Raw genomic sequence first — 26,921 nt, 5'->3', positions numbered from 1 at the left:
TCTTTCCCACTGTACTTCTGCCTATTCAGATCCGTAGGAGTGGGAACGGACTCTGGAGTACTAGGGAATCGGCTAACGGGAGGGAGGCAAGAGTACATACATGCACATGCGCGCGCGCACACACACACGCTGAGGTCACGACGACTGTGCTGGGCTCTTCCACCAGTCACGAACGCTCCCTCCCCTGGGTTTCGGCTGCTATGGGAACGAACGCCCCCTCGGCCTAGAACCTGCCGGCTCGCGGGCCAATAAGGAGGCGCGGCCCGGCGAGGCCCGCCCCGCCCCCGAGCTGGGAGGCTCCCAAGCCGCAGCCGCAGCCGGCCTGAGGGCGGGGCCAGCCGTTCAAAGGTGGCTTCGCCGGGAGGGAGGGCCCTGGACCGGCCGGCGGTCTGGGGGATGGAGGCGTCGGAAGAGTCGCCGCCGGCGGGGAGCCTGGAGGAGGCGGCCTGGTTGGCGCGGGCCGTGCGGGCCCTTGGGTGAGAGCTGGGCAGCGGCGCGCTCGGGGTGGGCACGGTGCCGGAGCCGGCCCCGCCTCACCTTCGCCTCCTCCTCGGGGTAGGTCCGAGGTAGGCTCCCCGGGAAAGGAGCCCTGGGCGGAGACGGAGGCAGGCGCCAGGCTAGCCGAGGCAGTGGCCCGCGGAGTGTCGTGCGCCCACTTCCGAACGCTGTGCGCACGTCTGGCTGCCGAGCTCGGAGCGCTGGGGGCCTTGAAGGAAGGGGCGGTCCTGAGCGCTGGAGACGCGGACGGTGAGCGGAGCCAGCCGGGCTGGACAGGCCCGGGAGGGGGAGGCCGCCCCTGGAGTGGTAAGAGCGTGTCCTGATGGCTAGCACGGGGCGGGCCCGGCCCCAGCACTCAGCGGCCCCTTCCCCCGCAGGCCCTGAAACGGAAGACTGCTTCCTTCTGGAGCTGAGCTGCCTGCTACGGGAGCTGCACTGCCCGGACCGGGCCCTCACGACGGGGAACCCCACGGCTCGGCTCGGGACCCCCGGCAGTCGCCTGAGCCTGCTGCGTGAGGGCGGGGAAGGCTTCAAACGCAGTGGCGGGGCCGTCGCGGAGAGGGGGCGGGTTCAGGCGCCGGGAGGGACCGGGACGTTGAGAGGGGAGGGATTAGAGTCCCGAGGCTGGGAGGCTGAGGGGAGGGCTCAGAACCCTGTGACAGAGAGACTGAGAGGGGAGGGAGTCATCGGGTGGGATTTGCAGAGGGGGCAGGGGCTGGGACTTTAGAAGCCGAGGCCCGGGTGGGCTAAGAATTCAAAAGGGGATATGGATCTGAGAGCACCCGGTTGGAATTGAGGGATTAGGGCTGTAACTCGGGGGCAGGGCCAGAGGGAAGAGAGTTAATCCCTTTCCTCTGCAACCCCTTCCCTGGCATTCCTACCTGTCGCCATTCTTTCTCTGTTCCCTTCTCAGGCTTCCTCTGTTCAGAGCTCCAGGCAGCTCGCCTCCTGAGTCTCCGCAGCCCACCTGACCCCTCACATGCTGAGGCACAGGAGAAAGCTCAGGGGGAGCTGGCCCTGACTCTCCAGGCTCTGGGGATGCCCCAGCCGGAGCCAGGAACCCCAGCCAGCCAGTTGCTGAGAGATGTCCATGCAAAGGTGAAGGGCTTCCTTGCCTCTTGGGCACCTTCTGAAACCTTCCAGACTTGAGGCGAACTTTCGGTGGCTAATGTTCCTTCTTCTCTCCCCTCTCTGCCCCTCCAATCTCCTTTACTGTCCAGTTCTTCACAGACCCCCTCTTCTAGGCAGCCCACCCCAATCCGTACATTCCACACCCACTTTATCATTTCCTCTCTGCCCACCCCCCACCCCCAGTTCTCATTTCCCGGGGTAGGACTGAGCTAGGATAAACTAGATTCTATCTCTAACCAACTCCAAATTCTGTAATCTACAACTGGCAGCCGGCTTTCTTCTTTCTTGTCTCCTCAACAGCAGCGTTAGAGGAGTCGCCGGGGAAATGTCATGTGAAAGAGAGAGCGTGGCAGAATCCTTCTTCTCTAGTTTTTCCCTTTCCGACCCACAAACCTCCCTTTCTTCCCCCCACTTCTAGATCTCAGATTTGCTTCCCGCACTGCCCCCTGGACACCTGGACCCCCTACTCACTCAGCCTCTGGATGTTACTCAATGGGTATGAGAGATTTCCTGTCCCCCATCCATCCCCCCCTTACCCTTTCTAGGACCAGGGAGGAAAAAGGTAGTGGATCTGGGCACATGGGGGTTTGGGAAGCTAAGGGGTGACTGTACAATTCCCTGGCCTAGGAGGCCCTGAGTACCCTCTCCAGCTGCCTACGAGATCAGTACTGCTACCGCCGTCGCCTCATGCTGACCAGGCTGGATCTCACAGCATCTGCCTTCCATTGGACGGAGCGGGCCCAGGTGGGTAGTGAGGAGGGCAGAGAGAGGAGCACTTGGAGCTTGGACTGAAACAGTCTTAGAATCTTGGATTCTTAGAATGGAAGAACTGGAAGGGACCCTAGAGCTCATCTGGCTCTTTCCCTTGCATTTTACATATGGGTAAACTGAGGTCCAGAATGTGAGGCATATACTGAGCTAGTGAAGGAGCTTTGCTGCCAAAGCTTGGGGCCACTAGAGTTGCTCTCTCAGCCCATTTTGTCTTCTCCCCAGACCCAGGGTACTGCCATGACAAACGTCTTGAAGCCCCTACGTCAGGGGTTGGCCCCCGAATCTGAAATCTCCCTTGCCCACGTCTTAGCTTCCCGGGCTGACCTCTCTCGACTGGTCCCAGCCTCAGGTCGGGCTGCCCGCCTAGCCACCTGCTGCCCCATCAACAAGGTGCTGATGGGCCCAGTTCCTGACAGAGGGGGCCGGCCCAATGAGCTGGAGGCCCCTATGCCCACCTGGCAGAGCCGTCGAGAGGCTGGGCACCAGCACTGGGGACGAAAGAAGAAGAGACGGTGAACAGGATACTGCCATCCATTGGGCACCCATCTGGAGCCCTCTGTCACTGTTGGGGGGGCTGAAGGACCCCAGGGTTTGCATCCAGCTCCCCCCCCAATTCCCATTCCCACCAAAGCCAAGTTCTCTGGAAAAATAGATTTAATTTACAATATCTGCATCCCATGTTTTTGCCTGTGACTGGAGGAGAATGGGGGAGAGGGAGGACAAAGCTGGGGATTTGGGTGCTGGGGCTTTAAGGAGTAGGGGTCTCCAAAGTCACTGGCTTCAGCTTTGAGTCAGCACCACCCAGCTCCATATTAGAATTCTCCAACACTGGCAGTCTGTGATCCTGTGGGCACATGGAAGGCCCTGAGAGCACAGGCACTCCACCCAAGGACTTTGGCATTGGTGGGATCTCCACCCTCCTATCCCGACCTCTTCTGTCCATCCCCTGTCTCCTCTGCCTTCTTACCAGCTATGTCTCCTATATCACAGAGGTAGGAGCCTTGTCTGAGGTAGCCCCATCCAGGGGAGACTCAGTTTGGGTCCAGGCATGACGAAGATGGGTTCTCTTTTGGGTCCCAGGAGGTGATGGGTGAGGGGAGCTCTCTTCAGAACCTGAAAAGGGAGAAAGTAGGGTCTTGCAATTTCCCCCGACCCTGCAGCTCTTGAGTCCCTGGTTCCCTTCCCAGGGTTCAGTGGACCAGCCCTCAAAGGGGGCCTCACCAGTCGAGGGGACTTCCTGCGGAGGAGGGAGCCCAGGAGAGCTAGCTCCCACCTTCTTCTTGCACTCGACCTCCACTCTGTCCTTGCAGTGGCGGTGACAGCAGAGCCCACAGTCTGGGGGAGGGGGAAGGAGGACTGCTCAGTGAAGGTGGGGCCCCAAAAGTGTCCCCCTTCCTCTCCATCCCCCGATCACTCACCCCGGCAGCGGTATCCCTGCTTGGTGACTCCCCATAGCTGAGGAGAAAGAAAATTAAGTGTGGGGTGGGGAGTGAGGGGAAAAGGACTGCAGAGGGGGCTGAGTTTTGTTTTTTTAACTATCTGGCTTGGGATTTTCTGCCTCCTGCTCCCAACTACATGTGTTTTTAAGGGATAAGAATCAGCCCTGTGATTTCTTTCTCTATGGAATGCCCTCTACCAAGGCAGGTGGACACCTGCTGGGTATCTTAGTAGAGTCTTGTTAGAGCGTTGTCTGGAACAGTGACAGATCAGTGACATGCCCAAGTTCACTCAGCCAGCACGTATCAGAAGCAGGCTTTTATTTCCTATCTTTCAGGCTCCAAGGCTAGCCTTCCTATGCCTCTTGCACATCATTTAAAAATTTTAGCCGATAGAAGCTATGGGCTTTTAGGTTTCTTTTGGCTGTTTTAGGCAGAGAGCAATGAGCCAGATGCCCAGTTCTTAAAGGGGCAGTGACAATGGATCCTCAGGGCCTGGACACTGAGGTCCTCAGAGGAGATTTGGGGCAGGGAACCTCAAGTCTGAGGCATCCTTAAAGAGCATCTGATCAAACCCACTCATTTTCCACATGGGGAAACAGGCTTGGAATGAGGGACTTGTCAACCAAATTAGTAATTAGGGCTGGAAACCAGGGGGGGAAGACTGGCAGGGAGGGGAGGAGGATACCTGGGGTGCCTAGGGGGCTGAACTCTTGGTCCCCAGTGGAAGGGACTGGGCACCTTCAGTCTTATAGAGAAGTGGGGCAGGGGGTGAGGCACCTGGGGGAGGAGGGGCAGAGGTGCTTACAAAACCACTGCAGCTGCCACAGAATGTGGGCTTCTTAAAAGTGACCTCATGGAAAGGGTGTAGAAATGACAGGCCCAGCTTGGCACAGATGGCACTGGCCCGAAGCAGGTAGGCTGTCAGCTCCTCCTGGCTGAAGGGACCGTCACTGGACAAGTCGAGGTAAAAAGGGTTTGAATCAAGGTTCTTACTCAGGGTTCTGGCTCTCCTACCCCTTTCCCCTGGCCCTAGATGTCCTGGTAGCCCTCAATGACCCCAAGGTCCAGCCTCCCTCACATGGAGTGAGCGTCCCTCATATTCAGGGCCCCCAATCCTTACCCCCTCCCAAGGATCCAGGACTGCAGCTGTCCCCCCCACCCCTTCCAGGGACCCTGGTGTGTGCCTCACCCCTGTCGAGGGGGTGGGTGGAGGCCGTGGCAGGCAAAGGGAAAACTGCTCGACAGGCGTTCGAAGTCTTCTTGAGAGATAGTGCCCCGGCCTTCTGGGTCATAGTTTTTGAAAATAGACTGTGGAAGGAAAGGACCCAGGCTGTCAACCCGAACTCATTGCCTTTGCCACCTCCTCTTCCCCCTGACACACGCACGGGCTTCCTCTCACCTCCACCAGCTGTTCCACATGTCGGCTCAGAGTGGTCCTGTCAGGCTTGGGGGCTACTCCAGGAGCCCACTCTACTACTAGTGGTGCTTTGAAGGGGGAAGGGGGCTGCAGAGAGGGACATAGGGGGGAAACATTAGCCTGGAAGGCAAAGCCAGAGGGGGTTTAAAGTTCAGAGGTTTAGGATGTCTCTGTGTATGGGGCAGTTCTCACCAGAGTCTTGGGACATCGGGGCTCCCGGGCATAGGAGAGTTCATAAATCTCATCTTCTGTGTAGAAGAGATCCAGAGACAGCTGAAGGAGAGAAGGGAAGGCATCATAGACTGTGCCCTTCTGCCCATAGCTGGCCCCTCAGGTCCCCCATCCCTGCTTCCTGTCCGCCCCTCCCTGCCTCATGCTTCCTTGAGACTATGTTAGAAGTGACTGACATCCCTAGAGAGGAAGGGATTCACCCAAGGTGGTGTGGCAGAGCTGATGTTAGCCACTTGGCCCTGGGGTTTTCCCCACTGCACTCTACCTCCAGCATTAGCCCCTCTCTTTTTTTTTTAAACATACTGTTTTCTTGTGCTGGTGCTGACCATTCAGACAGGAGCATTTTGCATGGAAGTTAAGGGAGTTAGCCTCCCTCCCTCCCTCCTTTTTACTAAGAGGGAAACTGAGGTGAGGAAAGGGAAGGGGCCCTCAGTCCTGCCACCCCAGTCTTCCTGCACCGTGAGCAGATGCAGCAGGTCTTCGCTGGCACTGCCAGGCGGACTCTGGGTCTGGAGAGCCCTGAGCTCTTGCAGCCTAAGGTAGAGGCTATTAAGCTTGGCCATGTGAAGCTGCCCATCCGGCAGGTGGTCGGGCATCGCCTGGTGCAGTGAGACGAGGTCCTTCAGGTGGACGCCCAGGATGGGCAGGCGGAAGCCTGAGCAGCCAGCCCAGGCCCGGCGATAGAGAGCATAATTGTTGTGGGAGCTCAGGAGCTCTGTCAGCTCCAGTAGGATCTGAAGCATTGGAGGAGAAAGAAGGAGAAAGAAGGAAAGTGGACAGGACAAGATGGCACGGCAGGGATAGAAGAGAGGTCAGAACTGGAAGAATCCCATCCCTTGGGCCTGAGGACCCTGGAAGGACCCTCAGAGACCACCCACCTCCTTTTACTAAGGGGGAAACTGAGGCCAGGAGAGGGGAAAGGGCTGGGCCAGGGTTGCTCAGTGAATTAGGAGCAGTTGGGAAATAAAAAAGAATGGAGAGGGACACGCCCCCCAGGCTCTTTGTGGGTCGGATGGGGGAGGCCATGGGCACACAAGTTCAGGCATTCCGTGCTCAGGAAGAGAAGGGGGGCAGAGAGGCTATCCTGGGGGGCAGGCCTGGCTGGCTCACCTTAGTGCTATCAGGGCTGAGCTGTGCGTGAGAATCCTTGAGCCGGGAGATGGCGCTGTGGCATAGGCCACCAGTCACCGCCATGAGCGTGTTAAAATTCTGCAGCTGCCGCAGCCTCTGGAAGGAAGAGAGGGGTGAAAGTGTCACATAAACGGGCACTGACTGGGGGGAGGGTCAGGTCCATGTGTAGATATGATGGGGAGTCAGGCAGGTGTTTGTGGGATTCAGACGGGTGGGGGGGAGTGGGAGTCCAGCCTGGGCCCCCATGATGGAAAGAAGTGAATCTAGGTTCAAATGTGACCTCAAACACTAGCTGTGTGACCCTGGGCAAGCCACTTAACCCCTATTTGCCTCACTTCCTCGTCTGTTAAATGGAGACACACTGGAGAAGGAAATGGCAAACTGCTCCAGCATCTTTGCCAAGAAAACCCCATAGACAAGTCCTTAGAGATGGATGTGACTGAACAGCCCAATGAGTAGCCGAACTCTGCTTCTGTGTCCCTTGTGTGACCAAGTGGGACAGTCACTTGTGCTACTTTGGGCCAGGCTTCCTCTCTCTTGGCCTCAGTTTCCTCACTTGTAAAATGAGGGGATTGGACTAGATGATCCCCCCCGCCTCCCCCAGCTTTAAATCTGTGATTCTAGGAATGCCTGTCATAGAGTTAGGAGGAGCTGGGGGCAACAGGAAGTCAAAAGCATCTGAGGAGGCCTGGCTCTTGGCCAAAAGCCTCCAGGAGATGGAGCTGGGGCCTGGGATGTAGCCTAGGATGCTGCTGCTTTGGAGGACAGGGTGGCTGTGGCCCCAGATCTCACCTGGGCCACGTGGATGAACTTATCAAGCACCTGGCCTCTCTGAGACGGGCTGGGCCGGCTCAGGACCATGACCTGTACCCATCTGGACACGCTGTTGGTGAGTCCTACAGAGCCCTCCAGGGCTGGGCAGCCTCGTACTGAGCCATGGAGGACATAGCCACGCAGGTCCTGAGGCTAGGGAGAGGGGAGAGAAACTCAGGAATGTCCTGAGCCTTGGCTCAGGTACAGAGCTGCCCCAAAGTCTCAAAAGTAGCCCCTCTTCATAGCCCTGTCTCGGGACATAAGCATCAGAACCACTAGGCCTTTCCCCAGTCCAAACTCGCCAGGGACCTCCATAGCTAGGTCTTAGGGTACAAGTCACCAGAGCTGTCTTGGGTCCCAAGCCCTGACCACTGGAGCTTCCTGTCTCTCCTCCCAGCTGGGTCTCAGACCCAAGGTTTCATCTAGTCCTCTGTCTATGACATCTGGACCACATTCCTGATCCTCTCACACCAACTCACTCGCAGGAGGAAAAGCACCTAGCTCCCCCATCTTCTCCCCTGCCAGGCCTAGCTCTGAACCTAATCATCTACCCCCACCCCAAGTCTCTACCTCCCCCACAGCCAAGTCTTAGGTCTCAAGTATCCAGATCATTCCTTCATCCAACTTTGTTAATCAATGCATAAGGCTTTGGATACAAAGGAACCTAGTTCTTGCCTTCTAGAATTTTGTTAAACTTGCTCCTCTCTGCCTCTGCCCCTAGTTCTTACTTAGAACCTGAGTCCTGAGCCCACCCAGGTCTGACCACTGGGTGCCTTTGTTTCTTGTCCGCAGCCCTGAATCACTAGCTAGCTTTTCCCCCCTCAAAGCTCTGTTTCAGGATCCTCCAATCCATCCAAGGCCTCCAATTCTAACTTCAGGACCCCTCTGTCTCCACCCTATAATAGACTTTCTCAAGGTCCATGTGAGCAGGGCAAAGGTCGCTCTCTTCCTCTCTCCCTTCTTCCAACATTCATCCATCTGTAGGACGTCACCGTGATGGCCCGGAAAGCCCTGAACTCTAGGTCCGTGAGATGTTCTGCCAGCTCCCCTGTCTGCAGGTGGTCAAAGATGAGTGATACCTTGCGTTTCTTCCCCAGCCCTGGGCTGTTGGGTGGGGGGAGGGGTCCCTCCGGAGGACTCAGGCTGAGGAGGCAAAAGGGGTAGATGATTCAGAGGGAAGGGACATAAGGGAGCGATGACAGAAAAAAGAGGTAGAAGAGCCACTGTAGATAAGGCTGGGGTACCAGAAGAAGAGAGTGGACAGTGACAAATCCCTCACCTCCCAGGGGGGGTCCCGAGGCATCTCTGGGCTGCATTGCCCTCCTGCCTCACCAGTTCCCAGAAGCTGCTGATGATTTCATCGAGGTGGGGTTCCAGGTGCAGGGCCTCGGGATATTGGCCCATCCAGTACCTGAGGTAGGGAGTAAGGGGAGGAGGTCAAATCCAGGGGATCTCTGGGAGAGAGGCAGAGGGCATTTCTGGGAGCTGGCAATGTAGGTTTATAGGATTTCCTGCTTCCTGGAAGGCTCGTTTAGTCTGTTCACATTGATTTGACAGTGAGGAAAGTAAGGGCCAGAGGCTTCAAGCTAGAGAATCTTGGGGTGGGGGAGGTGTCTCTGACAGCTAGTTAGTCCTGTAGGCTGTCTCTTGGAGGAAGGTTAGGGCCAAGTCTAGTGGAGCAGGCTCTGTGCTGAGGCATGTTGAAGGAGTTCTCTGGGTTTAGAGATACCCCCAGTGGCCAGAGTCTGCCCTGAGTCCCAGGGCATGGGAAAGAAGGGGTCCTCACCTGACTAGGTTACAGATCTGCAGCCGTCTCTGCTCTTGTCGATCTCCTTTGGCCTCCTGGTACGTGGGTCTGTTAAGGGTCTTGCCATGGCAGCTTCCACCTCCCCCCCACCTTAGTCGTGGCCACCCCTCACCTCCCTTTACACTTCTCCCACTGCCCCCCTGGAGGATATATGCTGAGCAGGCGCCGGGCAAAGTCAGCTGAGGACAGTACCCAGCTATGCATGGTCAAGGCCATGTTGAGCATGTGGTCACCTCGGCACAGTCCGCCGGCCGTGTCTGTGTCAGGGGTGAGAGGGATGGGGGTGGAGAGAGTCAAGGAACACAAGGCATCTTGTTGGGGTGGGGGGCACCATACTTAAATATCATTGCCAAGTCCCATCATTCCTTGTCTAAGTGGGGACACAAAGGCCAGAGAGGGACAGCCCTTGTCATTAGCCACATGGGGAGTTAGGACTAGAATCCAGGTTTTCTGACTTTGATTCCAAGGGACTGTCCATCAACCCACAGTTTCACACTTTTGTCAGAGGGGCAAGGATTGGAGGCTGGCAGGTCAGAGATCAGAGGACTAGGAGTTATGTAGTTAGTAACCGACAGTCAAGGGTCAGTGGTCAATAACAACAACAACAACAATAATAATAATAGCTAACATTTATATAGTGTGTACTATGTGCCAGGCACTGTGTGAAGCACTTTACAATTATTATCTCATTTGATCCTGACAATAATCCTGGGAAGGAGGTGCTATTATTATCCCCACTTTACAGATGAGGAAATTGAGGCAAACAAAGGTTAATTGACTTGCCTGGGATCAAAAGTGTCTGAGGCCATATTTACACAAAGGTTTTCCTGACTCCAGGCCAATGCTCTGTGGCACCATCTCGTGGCCTGGTTAGAGGACAGGTGTAGGAAGGAAGGGTATGAGGAGGGGGTGTTTGCAAATGCAGTGCTGAGGACTCACCAAAGGAATGGATGCATTTCTCCAATAATTCATCCAGGCTGCAGCCTCTGGTGAACGGTCCCAGTGTCATGGAGGCCATGACCTTGGTGATCTCCCGGGGGCTGGGGCAAGTCATGTGCCTCCGGCCCTGGCGGGCCCTCCCGCAGCTGGGTGCAGTTCCCAAGCATTCCAAGTGACACTTCCTGCAGGCAGAACCCCAGGGTTACAGCACCCCTTTATCTCTTCATCACTCCAGGCTCAGTTCAGGGTGTCTCCTAAGCCCTGCCTCCATTTCACAGATCCATGCTGCTCTAGGCATCACTTACTTCAGGCACACTCTCAAGATTACACTCCACCCACACACACACAACCCAGGATCCCCCCCCCCAACTATTGTGAATAGAGTCCTCAGATATGGTGAGACTTGGGGAGGTCTAGATGTCTTATTTGCCAGTCTCCCGTTTAGCAGGATTCCAGGCATCTGGGCTGCCAGCTTTAGGGAATGGGGATGAGGGAGTATTCAGTCACTGACTCCAGGCTTCTCTGAGCTGGACTGAGTCCCTCGGGCTGAGATAGCTTCAAGGAAAGGTTAAAAATAAACCATCCAGCATGGAACAGAGGGACTTCTGGGGAATGGGGGGGGGGAGACCCAGGGATGAGGGGAACTTATGAGACCCAGCATAGAGGGGGAGAGAGAAAAGGACAAAGAAGGAAAGACAGAGCAGATCTAGAGAAAGGACAGAAAAGATATAGAAGGCAGGGTAGAAACACAAGGAAAGTGATGAAAAAAGATAGTTATGGAGAGCAATCACAGAATGTTAAAGCTGGGACAAATTGTCTAGACCAAATCTGTCATTTTACAGATGAGGAAACTGAGACCCAGAGAGGGGAGGTCTTTGGTCATAATGGTGCTGAGGTAGGACTTAAATCCAGGTCTCTTGGAACAAAGAAGGAAAGATGGAACCAGAGGAAGAGGAAATATTCACAAGTTTTCTCTTCCACATGAATCCATATTGGGGAAAGCCTCTGAGGCCTCTAGTCAATGTACAGCAACCCCTCCCCCACACACACACCAAGTGCTAGGGTGTGCAGGCAACTGGGAGTGGCCCAGAGCCTCAGCTCCTTCCCCTTCCCCTGCCTGGCTCCCCCACTTCCTCCAGCAGAAGGAGAAGTATTAAAGTCCTTTCCTTCTTTGCTGTCCTTCTCTTACCTGCTGCCAGGCAGGTCTTTCCCTGTCCCTGGTCCTGGCCCATCTCCCTCAGAAGAGAGTAGAGCCCTGGTAAAATTAGGGGTCAGGAGACTCCCTGAGGTCCCTAGCAACCTGGAGTTTCCAGCCCTGGGTGGCAGGGGGAGCCCTACAACCCAAGTATGCTAGACTCTTTTGCCCTACCCCTTGGGACCTAGTGGTTTTCCAGTAGAGGAGACTATTTTGGGGGCATCCTTGGATGTGGGGTTGGGGTGGGAGGGAAGCAGGCAGAAAGAGACAAACATACCAACATAGACAGATGGATATGGATGACACAGAGTGATAATAATAACTCATTTCTAAAATGACATCAGGGTCATAAAGTGCTTCCTCCACAATAATTCTGGAAGGTGCAAAGTACTAATATCAGCCTCATGTTACGGGAAAGGAAACTGAGGTCTAGAGAAGTTATATGACTTCTGTACGTTCACATGGCTGGTGTGAAAGAGAGGATTTTAATCAAAGGACTTAGACCTTGAAGCTGCCTTAGAGTTCACCAAGGCTAACCTCCTCCTTAGAGACAGAGATGAGGTTAGACTTGGTCAACTCTAAGGCAGCAGATAGAGAAGGAGAGACAGATGGAGAGATAGAGAGATAAATAGAGGGAAGTGAAAGAGAAAGACCTTTTGTTTCTGTATCACCTTCATTCCCCTCCCCCACAGAACCTTCCCCTGGAGCAAAGATAAGAAAGAGGAAAGAAAAAGCAATTCATCCAAACGAAATCAGAAAACAACCATGCCTAGCCACAGAGGAAGTAATGCACACCCTTAGGCCCCCACCTTTACAGCGGAGCCAATCAGCATGAGCAGAAAGAGTTGCAGATGTGAAGTGGGATCTGTGTTTGAATCCCAGATTCACTACCACCTGTGTGACACTGAGCTAACCTCTTAACGTCTTGGGACCTCAGTTTCCTCATCTATAAAATGAGGCTGTTGCAGGGCAGCTAGATGGCGCAGTGGATAGAACACCAGCCCTGGAGTCAGGAGGACCTGAGTTCAAATTTGACCTCAGACACATAACACTTACTAGCTGTGTGACCCACTTAACCCCAATTGTCTCCCCCCCCAAAAAAAAACCCTTAAAAATGAGATGGGTGGACCAAATGATGTTTAAGGTTCCTTCCAGGTCTACAATTCCTCATTGTACAGATAAAAAAAATTGAGGCCCCAAGACATGACATAATGAGCTCAAGGAAAAGTAAGAGGCTTGAATCTGGGTCTCCTATTTTTTTTCCAAGTCTAGGGATCTTTTCATTACATCACAAGCCTACAGTGTGAGCTGAGCACACACACACACACACACACACACACACACACACACACAGAGCCATATGGCATCAGAAACAGGTGGAATCACAGCCACAATGTTACACTCAGAGAGGTTATAAATAATAGCATTACAAGAGATTGAGAGTGACACAGTGCTACCCATAGGTGTACACAGAGGGACCCACAAATTCCTCAAATGTTGCAGAAAGATACAAACACACAGAGATCTATGTTTATACATAGAAAAATAAATAGGCAGTGAAGAGAGAGAGAGAGAGAGAGAGAGAGAGAGAGAGAGAGAGAGAGAGAGAAAGTTACACAGAGATAGCCGTTACAATGTTATACACAGTTGCAGAGACAGAGACAGTTTCAATGTTATACAGATAGATACAAAGTTATACTAGTGGTAGAGTTACAATGTCATACACAATTACAGAGATAGAGACATAAAGTTACACATGGAGACAGTTACAATGTTAAACACAGTTGCTGAGTGATAGGGACACAGTTACACAGTTTCATTGTTGGGTTTGGACAGACAGACACAAAAATACACAGGTTGGGTGACATTCATCATTTTGGCATTAGCTGGTACCTTAGTGATCATTTCAGTCATCCACTTTCTTTTTATGGAGGAGAAAACTGAAGCCCAGAAAAGAAGAACACTTTGCCCAAGATCAGAGTGGACCAACCCACACATACTGCACCTCAGCCCGCAGCCTAGAGGAAGAGGAGTCTAGAGGGGACCCAAGTGTCTGGTCTCTTCCTCCCACCCCACTTTGGATTGACTTTCCCCCTAGAATAATAACTTGAAGAGCTCCTTCTTCTCTAAGGGCAGGGAAGACTGCGACAGTTCTTAGAATATAAAGCATAGAATGTCAGAGGGAGTGCTCTTAGGACTCAGAACCGTAGAGTTGGAAAATCCTTAGAACACAGAATGTCAGAACTGGGAGAGAATATCAGAGCTAGAAGATTTCCTTAAAACACAGAATCGTAGCACTGGAAGGGGCCTTAGAAGAGAGAATGTCAGAACTGGGTGGTTCCTTAAGCATCCAATTTAACCCTCTCCCTCTCTCCTCCTCATCCTTCCCTTAAGGAGGCAAGATCCTAAACGTCTAGGCAACCTAGTTTTCTACGTATCCTTGGATAGATCACTTCTCTCTCCCCTCCGTCCTCCCTATAATCCCCCCACCCCCAATAAGAGACAGATATAGAGAGAATGGGAGGGGCCTGGAGAACAGGAGGAAGGGAGTCAGTAAGGAAGGAGGGGCAGGGGCCAGGGGATCCCCTCACCTCTTGCTTTCTTTCCGGTTCATGTTGCCCCCTGGGGAGGGAGAGGGAGGAGGTCTAGGCTCCTAGGTAGCCCAGGCTGGGTTGGGTGGCTCTGGGCCCCTCCCCCTCAGGGCCCCCTCACAGCTACTGGAGCCTGGACTTTTTTCCTTCCAGTGAAAGAGGAACTGACCCCCTTCCCCCACTGCCTGTCAGAAAGAGAGGAAGAGATACAGGGAGAGACCAGCAGTGGGTAGCCTGGGGGAGGGGGATCCTCTGAGGCTCCTGCACTGGCCCTCTAGCTCCGCCTGGGTCTCCGTCTCAGTCTTGCTGGGTATTTCTGTCCCTCTCTGTTTCTCTTGATATTTATCTTCTCTCTCACAATCTTTGCTTCTTTTTTTCCTCTGTCAAGCCCAATTATCTCTGTCTCAGATTCTCTTCTTATGGTCTGTCCCTTCCCCCTGACTCTTTCTCACTCTGGCTGAGACATTGACTTTACCACCTGCTTCTTGCAGATGTTCTTCCAGCCGTCTCTATAGTAAATCCAGCTGTGCCCAAGGAGAAAGCAGATGTTGTTGCCCTCCCCCTCGAGGATCTGTGAGGCTGTACCTGGTTCTCTGCGAGGCTAGAGGGGAGGGGAGGAGCAGAAGTGGGCCTGGACCTCAAGGGAAGTTGGAGATGCCCCCTCCTTGCCCCACAGAGGAAAGAGTGAAAGGGATGGATGATAAAACATAATGACTGTAAGTGATTGGAGATCCCTGGGGCTCCCCTCTTTCCTCTCCCATGACACAGCTGGAGAAATTGTGCAGATGTGCTGAGTGAGGAAGGAAACTGCTGGTTTCCTGAGTCTTCTGATGGGGGAGGGGAGGAAGAGAAGTCAGGCAGGGTGATGTACTGAGGTTTCCTACACCTCCCCACCACCCCAGTCTATTACCCATAATACCTAGTGAGCATATTTGCATAAGAATACATACCTGTGTGCTCAGTGGTTCAGCCCAGGTCATGTGCCCTGTCTCCAGTGGGTGGGGCAAGGGCTCAGTGCCATGTAAATTATATGCAGATGAGAGAGAGAAAGAAAGAGAGAGAGAGAGAGAGAGAGAGAGAGAGAGAGAGAGAGAGAGAGAGAGAATGTGTGTGTGTGTGTGTGTGTGTGTGTGGCAGATTTATGCAAGTCCACAAGTGTACCTCTAGGGAACCGGGTACTAGGACTGGGAAGGGTGGGGAGGAGAGAGACTAGATGATACTTAAGGAATTTCTTCCTCCAAGAGACCTCAATGTGGGGAAATGAGGGGGTTGGGGAATGGAGTAGCTGCCTAGAACCCAGCTGTCTAGAACCATCTCGGCTCCCAGCCTCTGCAGAGCCCCAGCCCAAGAAGGGGAAAGAGGAGGGGCGGGGTTATGGGATAAAGGGGCGGGGCCAATGCACTCTCTCCGCCCCTCCAAAACTCAGAACCAATAGGAACCAGGGGACGGACTCTAGGAGCCACACACCCCCATTCCCCTCTTCAGAGCCCGTTTCCCAGTGCCATCTCTGTCCTCGCCTTCCCAACCACCCTCTCCAAGCGTCCGGCCCCTCAGTTCCCACCACCAGCACCCCGGGCCCAGTTCCCCCAGACTCCCAGGCCCCAGTCCTAGCCTCAGCTCCTTGGGATCATGGGGGATGGAGGGGAGGGCGAGGATGACGTCCAGTTTCTCCGAACTGTGAGTATCTCTGCCTCTGCGGTTTCTCTGGGTTTCTAAGTTTCTTCGGATCTCCTCTATACTCTGCCTCTAAGGATCCCTTTGGGTCTCTGGCCGTGAAATCCTCTTGTTTTTCTCAGGATCTGTTTCCTTGCGTCTCTGGCCCATCCCTCAGGTTCACTCTCAGTCTCTGAGTTTCTGTCTCTGTCACATCTTGGCATTTGTCTCTGCCTTTCTCTGGATGGTTGTCTCTGTCTCTCTTGGTCTCTGAATGTGTCTGGGTCCCTGTCTGATTGTCTAGGAGCAGGACTTGGAGGTGAGATGTATATAGAGGAAAATCCCGTTGGCACTCCTGGATTTGGGGCGGGGGTGGTTATGCGAGGAAAGGAATACTCTACCCTCCGCCCTGGAAGGAAGGTGGTAACGTGGTGGCTGCTTTAGACTGGGACCACAGCTCTGCATTAATGCCAATTTCCCTGTCGGCTTAATTTAGCTTCCCCCACACCGGCCTCATTCTCCAACTCCTGGCTCTGACCCACTTAGAGTCCTGGGGTGAGGGGTGGAGAGGAGTCCTGGCTGGGGGAGCCTGGAGCTCTGATTGTCCTTGCTCCCAAGTTCCCCTCCCCCTCAGCACAGACCCCAAGGGTCTCTGTTGAAGTCTATCTCTATCTGTGCTCCTTGGTTTCTCTGACGCTGAGCCTCTAATGCTCCTATCTATCTCTGAATCTCCATCTCTCTGGACCTCAGTTCCTCCCTCTGCCAAATAACGGGAATGGGCTGATGATCTCGAAGGCCCCTTCCAGCTCTGACATGACGATGAGTCTAGGCTCTGTCTTCTGAATCTCCTTCCGTCTCGGAGTTCTCTCCTGGTACCCGTCCTTCTGTCTCTGAGTCTCTCGTTGTCTCTGGGTCTCTCTCAATCTCTGCATGACAGAGCCTGGTCAGGCCAGGGCGGGGGTGGAGATGGGAATTTGGGGGAACAGGTGTGCTGCCCAGAATAGCTGGGGGCTGCTGGTGGGGATGGGGGCAGGGAGCCAGGGGGAGAGGGAGGAGGAGGGGTGGGCACTCCAAGGAGGATGAGAGTCGAGGTACCCCTGCCTTCTGCAAACCACCCCACTACTCCCACTCCCTGGAGGCTGGCTTGAGTTTATTGGGGGTGAGGGTGTGTCTTCAATACATCCCTTTATACCTCCAGGCTGGAAGCCCTATCTCCGCTCTCTCCCCAGGGCTCATGAAAATGCTGACGGGGGCACCTTCTCAGCAGAAACCTAACCTTCCCTAAGCAGGAGAGGACTGGAGAAGGAAGGGTCCAATTTCTAGAAGGGGGAGCAGCTGGGGTGGGGGACTGGGCAGGAGAGGAGTCAGGCGCTGTTTAGGGAGAGGGTGGAAGGCTGTGGTGTGAGAGACAGAGACAGCTGTTTATACCTGCCCCGCCCCCCACCCCGGCAGAGCCTCGGCCTTCTCCAGAGCCCAAGCCCATTGGTACATTTCACAATACCCGCTTTCCAGCGGCGAACTCGGATTGGCTGGCCAGCCCAACTCAGAAGCTTCTGATTGGTGTGTTTACAATCAGTCATAAAATCCTGCTAAGCAGAATTGGGACCGGACCTTAAGAGGACTATGGGATGTTTATCTGGGAGGGGTTTGAGAGACCTGAGAAGAACCTCCCCAGCCAAAGACGATGGGAATGGAGCGTTCCGGGGCCTGGGTCCTAGATCTAATCTAGAACTGGAGGGAGACCTTAGTGGTCATCTAGTCCAACCCCCTCCTTTTACAGAGGAGGACATTGAGGCTTAGGTGGAATGACTTGTCCAAGGTCACAGTAGATAATAAGTGATAGAAGAGGGATTTGAACCCCAGGTTTTCAGATTCCAAAGTCAGTGCTTGTTCTACTGTACTAAGTCTTCCTTTCCATTCTGCAGTACCTCACTAAGTGCCCCTCTTTCTCTCTTTTTGCTCAGCTCCAGACCCAGGCCACAGCTCTACTCCTGGCTCCAACCCCCTTAGGATTCTGGGCTGGGGAGAGGGAGAGGGGGTAGTCCTGGCTGGGGGAGCCTGGAGGAGTTCCCACCATTCTGGCCCGGTCAGTTCCTCCCCTCAGCGCAAGCCCTAAGGGTCTCTGTTGGAGTCTGGAGAGCCCTGAAGTGATAGCCTCCTATTTGTTCTCCGGGCTTCCCCATCTCCCCTTTCTGTCAGATGGTTATTTCTAAAGCACAGGTCTGACCCTGCTCAAGAAGTCACAATGGCTCCTTTTCTTGCTTGGACGCTTAAAGCCCTCCACATTGTGACTCTAATCTATCTCACTAGACTAATTTCACATGATTCCTCCTTATGCATTCTACGTTCCAACCAAAACATTCTACCTGGTGTTGCTTGTACACAACATGCCATCTATCACCTGTCTGCTGTTGTCTTCTCTCACCTCCACCTGGTAGAATCCTTAGCTCTGCAGGAAGCCTTTCCTAAGCTCCCCCATGGTTAAAGCATTCCCCACCACTAAAATATTTTGTGTTTAAAAGAACAGAGACTTGGACCAGAGGAACAGATTTAGGGCTAGAAAGGACCTCCTCATTTAATGTCATTTAATTTTTTTTAATTCATGAAAATCTATTTTCTCTTCCTCTTGCCCTCTCCCGTTGGAAAATAAAAAAAGAAAGGAAAACAAAACTCCCGTAATGAATATCTGTAGTCAAGCAAGACAAATTCCACAACTTCAACTCTCTCCTTTCCAGATGAAGAAGCTAGGGCCCAGAGATGTGCCCCAGGTCACACAGGCAATAAGGGTGGACAGTAGGATTTGAACCTAGGTCCTCTTTCTACTGAGTCTCCTCAGTAGAATGTAAGTTTCTTGAGGGCAGTGGGCCTTTTACATCTATATTTGTATCCCCAGTACCCAGCACAGTCCCTGGCCCACAGCAGGTGCTAGGTAAAAGCTTTTAAAATGCAACTTAATTGAACTCTCATTTTACAAAGGAGAAAATTGAAGCTCAGAGAGGTTAAGGGATTTTCCCAAGGCCACACAGATCCTCTAACTGCTCATCCCATGCTTTTGTCCCTAAACCACTTATACAGGAGGAATGGGTTGCATAGATAAAACCATCCTGGCAGGTGGGTGTTATCAGAGCTAGGCTGGAGAGAGGAGTGTATGGCTTAGAGAGACACCAGAGTCCAGGTGGACGGGAGGAAGCTGGGATGTGGTAGGGATAAGAAGGGCCAGAATGTGGCAAATTTCCCTAGCAGGAATTATTGGTGACTAGTCATCATCTTCCCTTTCCCCAGGGGTTTAGGGTAAGGGGTTTGGGGAGGGTGTCTTAGAATGGTGGGTAGAAATTTCTGCTTGAGCAAGCAGAGAGGGGTCTTTAAATAGGAGACTTGGGATCCCTAAATAGAGAGGCTACTTCCATGAAATTATTTGAGGTGTTAAGATGGGGCAGGGAGAAATTACCCAGGATGAAAGGCTGGGGATCTTACAGTGGGAAGTTTGTGATTTCTTAGGGGTAAGAAGAGGAGGTTCAGCAGTGAGTGGGAGATCTGGGGGTTTCAGAACTGGGGCTGAGAAACCCTGAGTATGAGCTAGGTGGCATAGATAGAACATGAGGCCTGGAGTCAGGATAGACCTGAATTCAAATCCAGCCTCAGACACTCACTAGCTATGCGACCCTGGACAAGTCACTTAACCCTGTTTGCCTCAGTTTCCTCATCTGTAAAATGAGCTGAAGAAGAAAATGGCAAACCACTCCAGTATCTCTGCCAAGAGAACCTCAATCGGGGTTATGAAGAGTGAGACACAACTGAAATGACTGAACGACATGCAGACTTAGGGTTTCAGGGTGAGAACAGAGTGTACAACTTAGAGTTAGGAGGATCTGGGTTCAGATACTACCTGAGTCATTTACTAGCTATAAGATGGTGGTTAAGGCTTTTGTCTTTGGGCTTCAGTTTCCTCATCTGTAACTTGAGAGGTTAAACTTGATTTAGGATTTTTTTTTGAGGGGGGGCTAGGCAATGGGGTTAAGTGACTTGCCCAGGGTCACACAGCTAGTAAGTGTTATGTGTCTGAGGCCAGATTTGAACTCAGGTTCTCCTGAATCCAGGGCTGGTGCTCTATCCACTGCACCACGTAGCTGCCCCTAGAGAGGTTAAACTTGAAAACTTCTAAGAACCCCTCTTCCAGATCTAAATCTGTGAACTTACATCTCAGAGGGGATACAAACTGGGGAAGTTAGGAGTTCAGTGGGAGGCTTAGGACTTTCAGAGAGGAGTTCTTAGGCTCTCAGTAGGTATAGGGTGGTCTGACATTCCTGACTGGGAGATGCCAAATGGAAGTAAACCCCCAGGGACCAGGTACTATTCTGGGTTTTGTCTTTACCTCTCCTGTACATGGCACATAATAGGCACTTAGTAAATGCTGATTGTTTATTGTTGATTGGGGTAGAAATGCTTGGGATTTCACAGCTAGGATCTGGAGTCTCAAGGTGAAGGAAGTGTGTAATACCTGAGGGAGGAAATCTTAGCCTGTGCCTCCCTCCCACCCTTCCCAATCCACCCCCCAGGAGGATGAGGTTGTCCTGCAATGCAGCGCTACCACCCTTAAGGAACAGATCAAGCTCTGCCTGGCTGCAGAGGGCTTTGGAAACCGCCTCTGTTTCTTGGAGCCCACTAGCAATGCCCAGGTCAGTGGGTTTATGGGGTGCTATGGGTGGGGAGGGCAGCAGTAGGGGATGGGGGGGGAGTTGGGATAGGGAGCCCTCTTCAGCCATATCCTCTCCCCGTGGCCCCACCATGGGGCTCAGGGGCTTCCTAGGACCAAGCCCTGGGGCAGCCTAACAACCCCTCCCACTCCCCTCTCTGCCCCCCATGTTCCCCCCCAGAATGTGCCCCCTGACTTGGCTGTGTGCTGTTTCGTGCTGGAGCAATCTCTCTCTGTGCGAGCTCTGCAGGAGATGCTGGCCAATACTGTGGAGGCTGGCACTGAGGTGAGCCCAGGGCCAGGGTCAGTGCCAGGAGGGGGTGCTGAGGCCTTGTGTAAAAAGGGACAGTAGCATGGAGGCCTCTGGGAGCCCGAGGAAGAATCAAGATGAGAAGAGACAGAAACAGGAAAGGGCATACTAGGGACAGCTGGGAGGGCAGATATAGGAGAGGAGATCCTAGAGGGAGCCAAGTGAGATGGAGATAGGATAGAAAAGGGGTGAGGACTTAGAGGTGAAAGGGACCAAGAAGCCCCTTCCAAGGGAAGCAGTGGTCCACTTTGCTTGAAGACCTTCAAGGATGGGAGCTCACTACCTCCCAAGGCAGCTCCATCCCACTTGGAATCAGCCTTTCTCATTAGGAGGTTCCTCCTGACCCCAAGTCTAGATTGGCCCTCTGAAGCTTCCACCCATGGCTCCCTGTTCTGCCCTCTGGGGCCCATCAGAACAAGTTTGATCTGCCCTTCACAAAGCACCCCTTCAGATACTTGAAGACAGCTCTCCTGTTCCCTCTGAGGCTTCTCTTCTCCATGCTAAGCACCCCTAGTTCCTTCAGTTGACCCTCCAGTGACAGGATGTCAGGTCCTTTCCCCCTCCTGGGTGCTCTGCGATGGCCACTCTTTAGCTCATTAAGGTCCTTCCTGACATGGGGCCCTCGGGTTGGCACCCACTCCTCCCCAGATGTGACCTGACTAGGGCAGAGTTTAGTGGAACTTTTAGCTCACTAGCCCACAATGCTGTGCTTTTCTTAACGCAACCCAAAACTGTACTTTATTGACTCATGGTGAGCTTCTGGTGCACTAGGGACCCTTGATCTTTTCTTCAGGGTATAGCCCTGCCTCTGTGATCTTAGGAAACTCAGTCACAGGGGAAACTGAGAGACAGGGTATCACAGAAAATAGAGATGAGAAGGAAGGGACCTCAGAAATCATACAGGGAACTAATAAGGGGGATAATGGGAGATGGGGAGTCAGAAGGTGTCTGGGGGACAGTGGGACAAGAGGATGGGAGTGGAGAGGTAACTGGTCAGGAGGGGATCCAGGAGAGAGGAGGAATTATAGGGAAGACCAAGATATCCTAGGAAGGTCAGTGAATGGGGTTGGCAGGTGAGGTGATGGGAGGATTGTGGGGGTACAATACATCTCTCTCACCTCTGCCCTTTGTCCAGCTTTCTCCAAGTAGAGGAGTACAGGGATGGGTGGGAAGGGGGATTTCTGGTCCTAGCATTTCCTACCCAGGTTTCACCATTTCCTGTGCTTCTTTTCTACCCCCACCCACCCCACCCTACAGACCCTCAATTTGGATAAATGGGTATGTCCCGCCTATGGGTGTAACCCATCCGGCCCAATCCCTATTCCCCAGTTTTTGGCCCGTACTCTCAGGGGCTCAATGGGGTCAGCACAGCATGCTTCCCTTGACTTGAATCCCCATTGTTCCCCCTCAGGCTGGGAGGCCAAGGAGGTAAGAGGGAAGGGGGGGCCACTTCTTGCTCCAGTGGCCTCCCTAACCTCTCCACCCCCTTCTGCTCTTCCCTGATCTCACCTCCTGTCCTATTCTCCCAGAGCCTTCTTTCTGCCTTCTTCAGTGCCATGGGATTTTCCCATCCTTCACTGCACGGTCCTTTCTTCCTCCATCCCAGTCCTGAATATGGGCCTGGGGGAGGGGCATGGAGCAGGGTGGACAGGGAGTTCAGGAACCATAGAGCATCCTGTGGGGGTGATAAGGATACCACTCCCATGGCTCGTGTAATAATACGGGGATCATATATTCCTAGTCCTTATTACATGATCCATGTGATATGGGATATGACCAGAGCTGCAACTAGGGCAGAGGGATGAGGCTTTGCCCCAGGGTGCCAAATGTAGAGGGTCTTGACTTTAGAGAGCATTTGCAGCCTTTATCAGCAAAGAAAACACAGAATAATGAGAATAATCCGTTAAACTAGGAAGCTCCCATCTGGGGGAAGGGCTATACCCCACCCCATCCCCAGCATTGCACTTTCTTCCCTCCTCTCTCTGGTTGGGAATACTTGTCCCAGGTACCAACATTTCCTAGTTATGGCTCTGGGTCTGCCCTAGTCACATGACCTGTGTGAGACTAGTGTGGCATTAGTCTTCAGCACTCAATTAGTACACTGTGGGACTGACCTGGGCATCTTGTCTGTGTGCTGACAAGGAGGGGGTCTGTGTGACCCGATCACGTGGCCTCTGGGAAAGGCCAGGCATGACTTGACCGTGATGTTATAATGAGGCATGACGTTATAACTTGTCAATTACCCCCAGCCTGCCCTTCTTCCTCAGCCCGGTGAGAATGAGGCATGATCAGAGCCATGGGCATAGGAAGAGGGTGTGTGTACATGTGTGTGTACACATGTTTGTGTATGTCCTGCCCCCCCCAATAAATCTGGGGCCCTACCCTAAAGGGGGGTAGGGGATACAGAAATGCAAGCCTGGCTCCCAACAGGAGACAGGCTATCAGCCCAGTTGCACCAGCGGTGTGTCATTGGAGACTCAGATGGGCAGAAAGGCAATACATGGACTGAGCACTTCCATCCCTCAGCCCTGGACTCGAGTCTCAGCTCTCCCCACAGATTCGCTGTGTGACTTCCTCTTCTCTGGGGTGAAGGGGTGATGGTATGGAGGGCAAAGAGAAGAGGACTGGGAGTTCTAAGCGGGGTGGGTGGAGGAGCCCTGTGTGCTCACAGAGATTTATCCCACAGTCATCTCAGGGTGGGGGACACCGGACCCTTCTCTATGGCCACGCCATCTTACTCCGGCATGCCCACAGCCAAATGGTAAGTTACTAGGGGTGGGGGTGAGGAATTATGGAGAAAAGAGGAGGGAAGAAAGGGGAAGGGACAAAGAAAGCCTCCCTAAAAGACTGACTGCCCCCTTTATCTCCCTCCTTCCTCCCGCTGTCTGGCTCTACCTCCCCAGTATCTAAGCTGCCTCACAACATCCCGCTCCATGACTGACAAACTCGCCTTTGATGTGGGCCTGCAAGAAGATGCCACAGGTATGGGAGGGGAGCTGGAGAGATCCTGGCAGGAGCAAGGGGTCTGGGAGGACACTGAAGAAAAGGCAGAGGCTGGGCAGCACAGATGGGGCTGGTAGTAGGGAGCACTGGGCAAAGAAGGGCAGGTGGACCCAGGAGGAGACACTGGAGGAGAGTGGTGGGGCTGGGGGACACCTCTAGTGGTGTAATCTGGCTCCTCCCTTTCTCCTCCAGGGGAGGCCTGCTGGTGGACCATGCATCCAGCTTCCAAGCAGCGATCCGAAGGGGAGAAGGTCCGGGTTGGGGATGACCTCATCCTTGTCAGTGTCTCCTCCGAGCGATACCTGGTGAGAGACCCGGGAGCCTCAGGGGGCTGTCTCCAGTCCTTCCCCATGCCTTTGTCTGTGGTTGCTTGGAAAGCCAAATAGAAATGTGTGCCTTTCCCTTCCTGGTCCATTCCTTTCCTGGCACTCTCTCTCTCTCCTCTCTGGTCTCTCTCACCTGTCCCCATTCCATCTCTTCCTACCTTCCCTGGCCCAAGTTAGGGGGCTGGCTGGTAATTTGCCCTGGTTTCCCGACCTCTGGTTTTCCAACCTCTTAATCTCACCAGTTTCCTTGTCAACCCTCTCCTGAACCATTGGGTATCTGACCTTTGACCCCAGTTTGATGACCCCTGGCTTCTGCCTTCCTTCCAGCACCTGTCCACAGCCAGTGGGGAGCTCCAGGCTGACGCCTCTTTCATGCAAACCCTTTGGAACATGAACCCCATCTGTTCTAGATGTGAAGAAGGTAGGGGAAGCCCTGAGATTCCCCCACACCAGACAGAAATGCCCAAACCTGAGACCTCTGCCCCTTAGCTCCTCCTGTTCAGAGTCACCCATTCCCTCACCACAGGGTACGTGACTGGTGGCCACGTTCTCCGGCTGTTCCATGGCCACATGGACGAGTGTCTGACCATCTCTTCAGCTGACAATGATGACCAGCGCAGGTCTGGTCATGATGGGGTGGGAAGCTTGGACACCCGGGCAGTTAGGGGATGGGTATCAGGCAGGACTAGAATCATCTATATGATTCAGGGTGGGAGAGGGTTAGAGGCCCAGACTCCAAGGAATCTAGTGGTGGTGGGTAGACTTAGGACCCCCAGCAGAAGGGGTGGGGAATGTGGGCCCAAATGCTAGAGGGCCCAGGTATGGCCAAGACTGCTTTCTAGTAGGTGATAGGACTGGGGATCTGAATGTTAGGAAATCCAGGCCTGGGGAGTCTTGGGGCCCAGATTTTAGAGGCCCAGAAATGGGGTTTCTGTGGACTAAGGGGATGAGGGCCTGGATTTTGAGGCCTTGGGATTCCCTCTGATCTTCTTCCTCTCCCACTAGACTGGTTCATTATGAAGGGGGTGCTGTGTGCACCCACGCCCGTTCCCTGTGGAGGCTGGAACCCCTAAGGATAAGGTAGAGGGGGCTGAGGGAACAAAAGGAAATGGGCTTTGGGGTACTGTGCAGGTGACAGGGAATCCTGGGTGGAATTTAAGTCTGGAGAGAGGAGTCTGAGGAGTCCTTGGACCTGATGCCATTACTGTCGTCCCTGTCACCCCCCCCCCACCAGCTGGAGCGGGAGCCACCTACGTTGGGGCCAGCCTCTGCGCGTGCGGCATGTCACTACAGGGAGGTACTTGGCACTGACAGAGGACCAAGGCCTGGTCGTGGTAGATGACTCAAAGGCGGCCACCAAGGCAACTGCTTTCTGTTTCCGAATATCCAAGGTACCAATGATTGGGAGTCTGAATCACCCACACGAAGACCCCTGCTACAACGTTCTGGTCCCAAGCCCTTCAGGGAGCAGCCTGCCTGGAAATTCTCTGGCTCAATGTCTAACCCAGAGCAAGGCTCTCGTCATCTCCAGGCCTCAGCTTCCTTGTCTGGAAATAAGGGTGGGGGGTGGCTAGAGGCTTTCTAAGGCTCCTGCTAGCTCTGATATCCTGGGATTCTCTGCCTTCTGGTCAGCTATAATATTTGCTGGACCTGAAGTCAGGAAGCCCCAGGTTCAAATCCTGCCTCAGATGCTTGCTAGCTCGGTGATTCTGGGCCAGTCCCTTTGTCCTCTGAGGTCACAGTTTCTCCATCTGTAAAATGAAGGGGTAAGATGAAGTGATCTCAAAGGTCCCTCCCAGCTCTGATCTAGGATTTGAAAGATCATGGATTAAGATTCCCCAAGCCAAACCCCTCCAAATCCCCCAGCAGGCCCATGCCCTACCTGCCCCTCAGAGAAATCCTGACCCCCTCTCTCCCTTTCCCCACATCCCTTACAACAGGAGAAACTGGACACAGCCCCAAAGAGAGATGTGGAAGGGATGGGCCCCCCTGAGATCAAGTATGGGGAATCCCTGTGCTTCGTCCAACACGTGGCCTCTGGCCTGTGGCTCACGTATGCTGCCCCAGACCCCAAGGCCTTGCGCCTGGGCCTGATGAAGAGGAAGGTAAAGCCCCTGAGAGACTGGGGAGAGAAGTGGGAGCTGACTGAGGGGTAGAATGTGGGGGGAGAGATGGAGAGAACAGCAGCAGAGAAGGTAAGAGAGAGAGGCAGAGGGAAAGAAGGAAGGAGAGGAAGAAGAAGGGAAGAAGACACACACACACACACACACCAACACACACACACACACACACACACACACACACACACAGAAAGAAAAAGGCAGCAGAGTACAGTGGGAAGATCCCTGGACTTGCTGTCAGAGAGACCTGGGTTTGAATCCTGTCCCTGAGGATTGCTCCCTGTGTGACCATGTGCTTATCACTTAACCGAGATGGACCTCACTTTGCTCATCTATGAAATGGGGTTCATGCTTATAGTACCTGCCTCAAAGGGCTACTATAAGTTTTGACAGAGAGAAAGCAGGCAAAGTGCTTTGTAACCCACAGGCAATAGCTATTATTGTGATAGTGACAGCCAAGAAACACACATATAAAGGGAGAAAGACAAGGAGGGTGACCCATAGAGAGGCAGAGACAGGGAGTACAGACTGTCATGGCCCAGAGAGACCCCCAAGGGTGGGTGAAGAGGCTCTGATCTCACGCCCCTCCTGCTTGCAGGCCATGCTGCACCAAGAAGGCCACATGGATGATGCCCTGTCCCTCACCCGGTGCCAGCTGGAGGAGTCCCAGGCAGCCCGGATGATCTATAGCACAGCTGGGCTGTACAACCAGTTCATCAAGTGAGTCCCCCCTGGTCCCAGCCTCCACACCCCTTGCTGCAGGGCCCACTCTCCTGGCCTCTATCCCACGATTTGCCTCACCTCCCACTCTTGGCTACTGACCTCAAATCCAAAGCCCCTCTTCTTTGCTCCT

At 53.5% G+C, this 26,921-nt stretch overlaps 3 protein-coding genes across 5 annotated transcripts in view; 2 read left to right on the top strand and 1 right to left on the bottom strand.

Annotated features, from left to right (window-relative positions):
• Window positions 1-314: 314 nt before the first annotated feature.
• On the top strand, window positions 315-3,067 carry FAM98C (family with sequence similarity 98 member C). Its single transcript, XM_020978596.2, has 7 exons — window positions 315-476; window positions 560-747; window positions 876-1,010; window positions 1,412-1,596; window positions 2,048-2,125; window positions 2,257-2,373; window positions 2,623-3,067. The coding sequence occupies exons 1-7, from the start codon at window positions 397-399 to the stop codon at window positions 2,914-2,916; spliced, it is 1,077 nt and encodes a 358-aa protein (XP_020834255.1). The 5' UTR covers window positions 315-396; the 3' UTR covers window positions 2,917-3,067.
• RASGRP4 (RAS guanyl releasing protein 4) lies at window positions 3,037-14,512 on the bottom strand. 3 transcript variants are annotated; one of them, XM_020978574.2, is made up of 17 exons: window positions 13,964-14,512; window positions 10,178-10,359; window positions 9,390-9,495; window positions 9,218-9,280; window positions 8,711-8,842; window positions 8,424-8,574; window positions 7,411-7,584; window positions 6,598-6,714; window positions 5,946-6,221; window positions 5,449-5,529; window positions 5,239-5,343; window positions 5,029-5,147; window positions 4,645-4,789; window positions 3,819-3,855; window positions 3,622-3,735; window positions 3,368-3,513; window positions 3,037-3,244 (listed from the first exon to the last, which is right to left on the bottom strand). In XM_020978574.2, the coding sequence occupies exons 1-16, from the start codon at window positions 13,984-13,986 to the stop codon at window positions 3,380-3,382; spliced, it is 1,959 nt and encodes a 652-aa protein (XP_020834233.1). In that variant the 5' UTR covers window positions 13,987-14,512; the 3' UTR covers window positions 3,037-3,244; window positions 3,368-3,379. The 3 variants fall into 3 exon arrangements, with proteins under 3 accessions (XP_020834233.1, XP_078001928.1, XP_020834242.1); XM_078145802.1 differs by lacking the exon at window positions 13,964-14,512 and adding an exon at window positions 13,266-13,286; XM_020978583.2 differs by lacking the exon at window positions 5,946-6,221.
• Window positions 14,513-15,404: 892 nt separating this feature from the next.
• The window catches only part of RYR1 (ryanodine receptor 1), a 92,006-nt gene continuing 80,489 nt past the window's right edge, over window positions 15,405-26,921 (top strand). The window contains 12 exon segments of the mRNA XM_020978561.2: window positions 15,405-15,640; window positions 20,173-20,292; window positions 20,491-20,595; window positions 23,306-23,380; window positions 23,523-23,601; window positions 23,815-23,927; window positions 24,276-24,369; window positions 24,475-24,568; window positions 24,954-25,028; window positions 25,183-25,339; window positions 25,889-26,053; window positions 26,667-26,788. Coding sequence (XP_020834220.1) covers window positions 15,593-15,640; window positions 20,173-20,292; window positions 20,491-20,595; window positions 23,306-23,380; window positions 23,523-23,601; window positions 23,815-23,927; window positions 24,276-24,369; window positions 24,475-24,568; window positions 24,954-25,028; window positions 25,183-25,339; window positions 25,889-26,053; window positions 26,667-26,788 — 1,247 coding nt within the window. The 5' untranslated portion in view covers window positions 15,405-15,592.

Source organism: Phascolarctos cinereus, unplaced genomic scaffold (assembly GCF_003287225.1).
Source record: "Phascolarctos cinereus isolate Bilbo 61053 unplaced genomic scaffold, phaCin_HiC Scaffold_726;HRSCAF=1367, whole genome shotgun sequence".
Classification (NCBI taxonomy): Eukaryota; Metazoa; Chordata; class Mammalia; order Diprotodontia; family Phascolarctidae; genus Phascolarctos; species Phascolarctos cinereus.
Note: the sequence above shows the minus strand (reverse complement) of the source record. Positions and strands in the feature narration are given on the sequence as shown.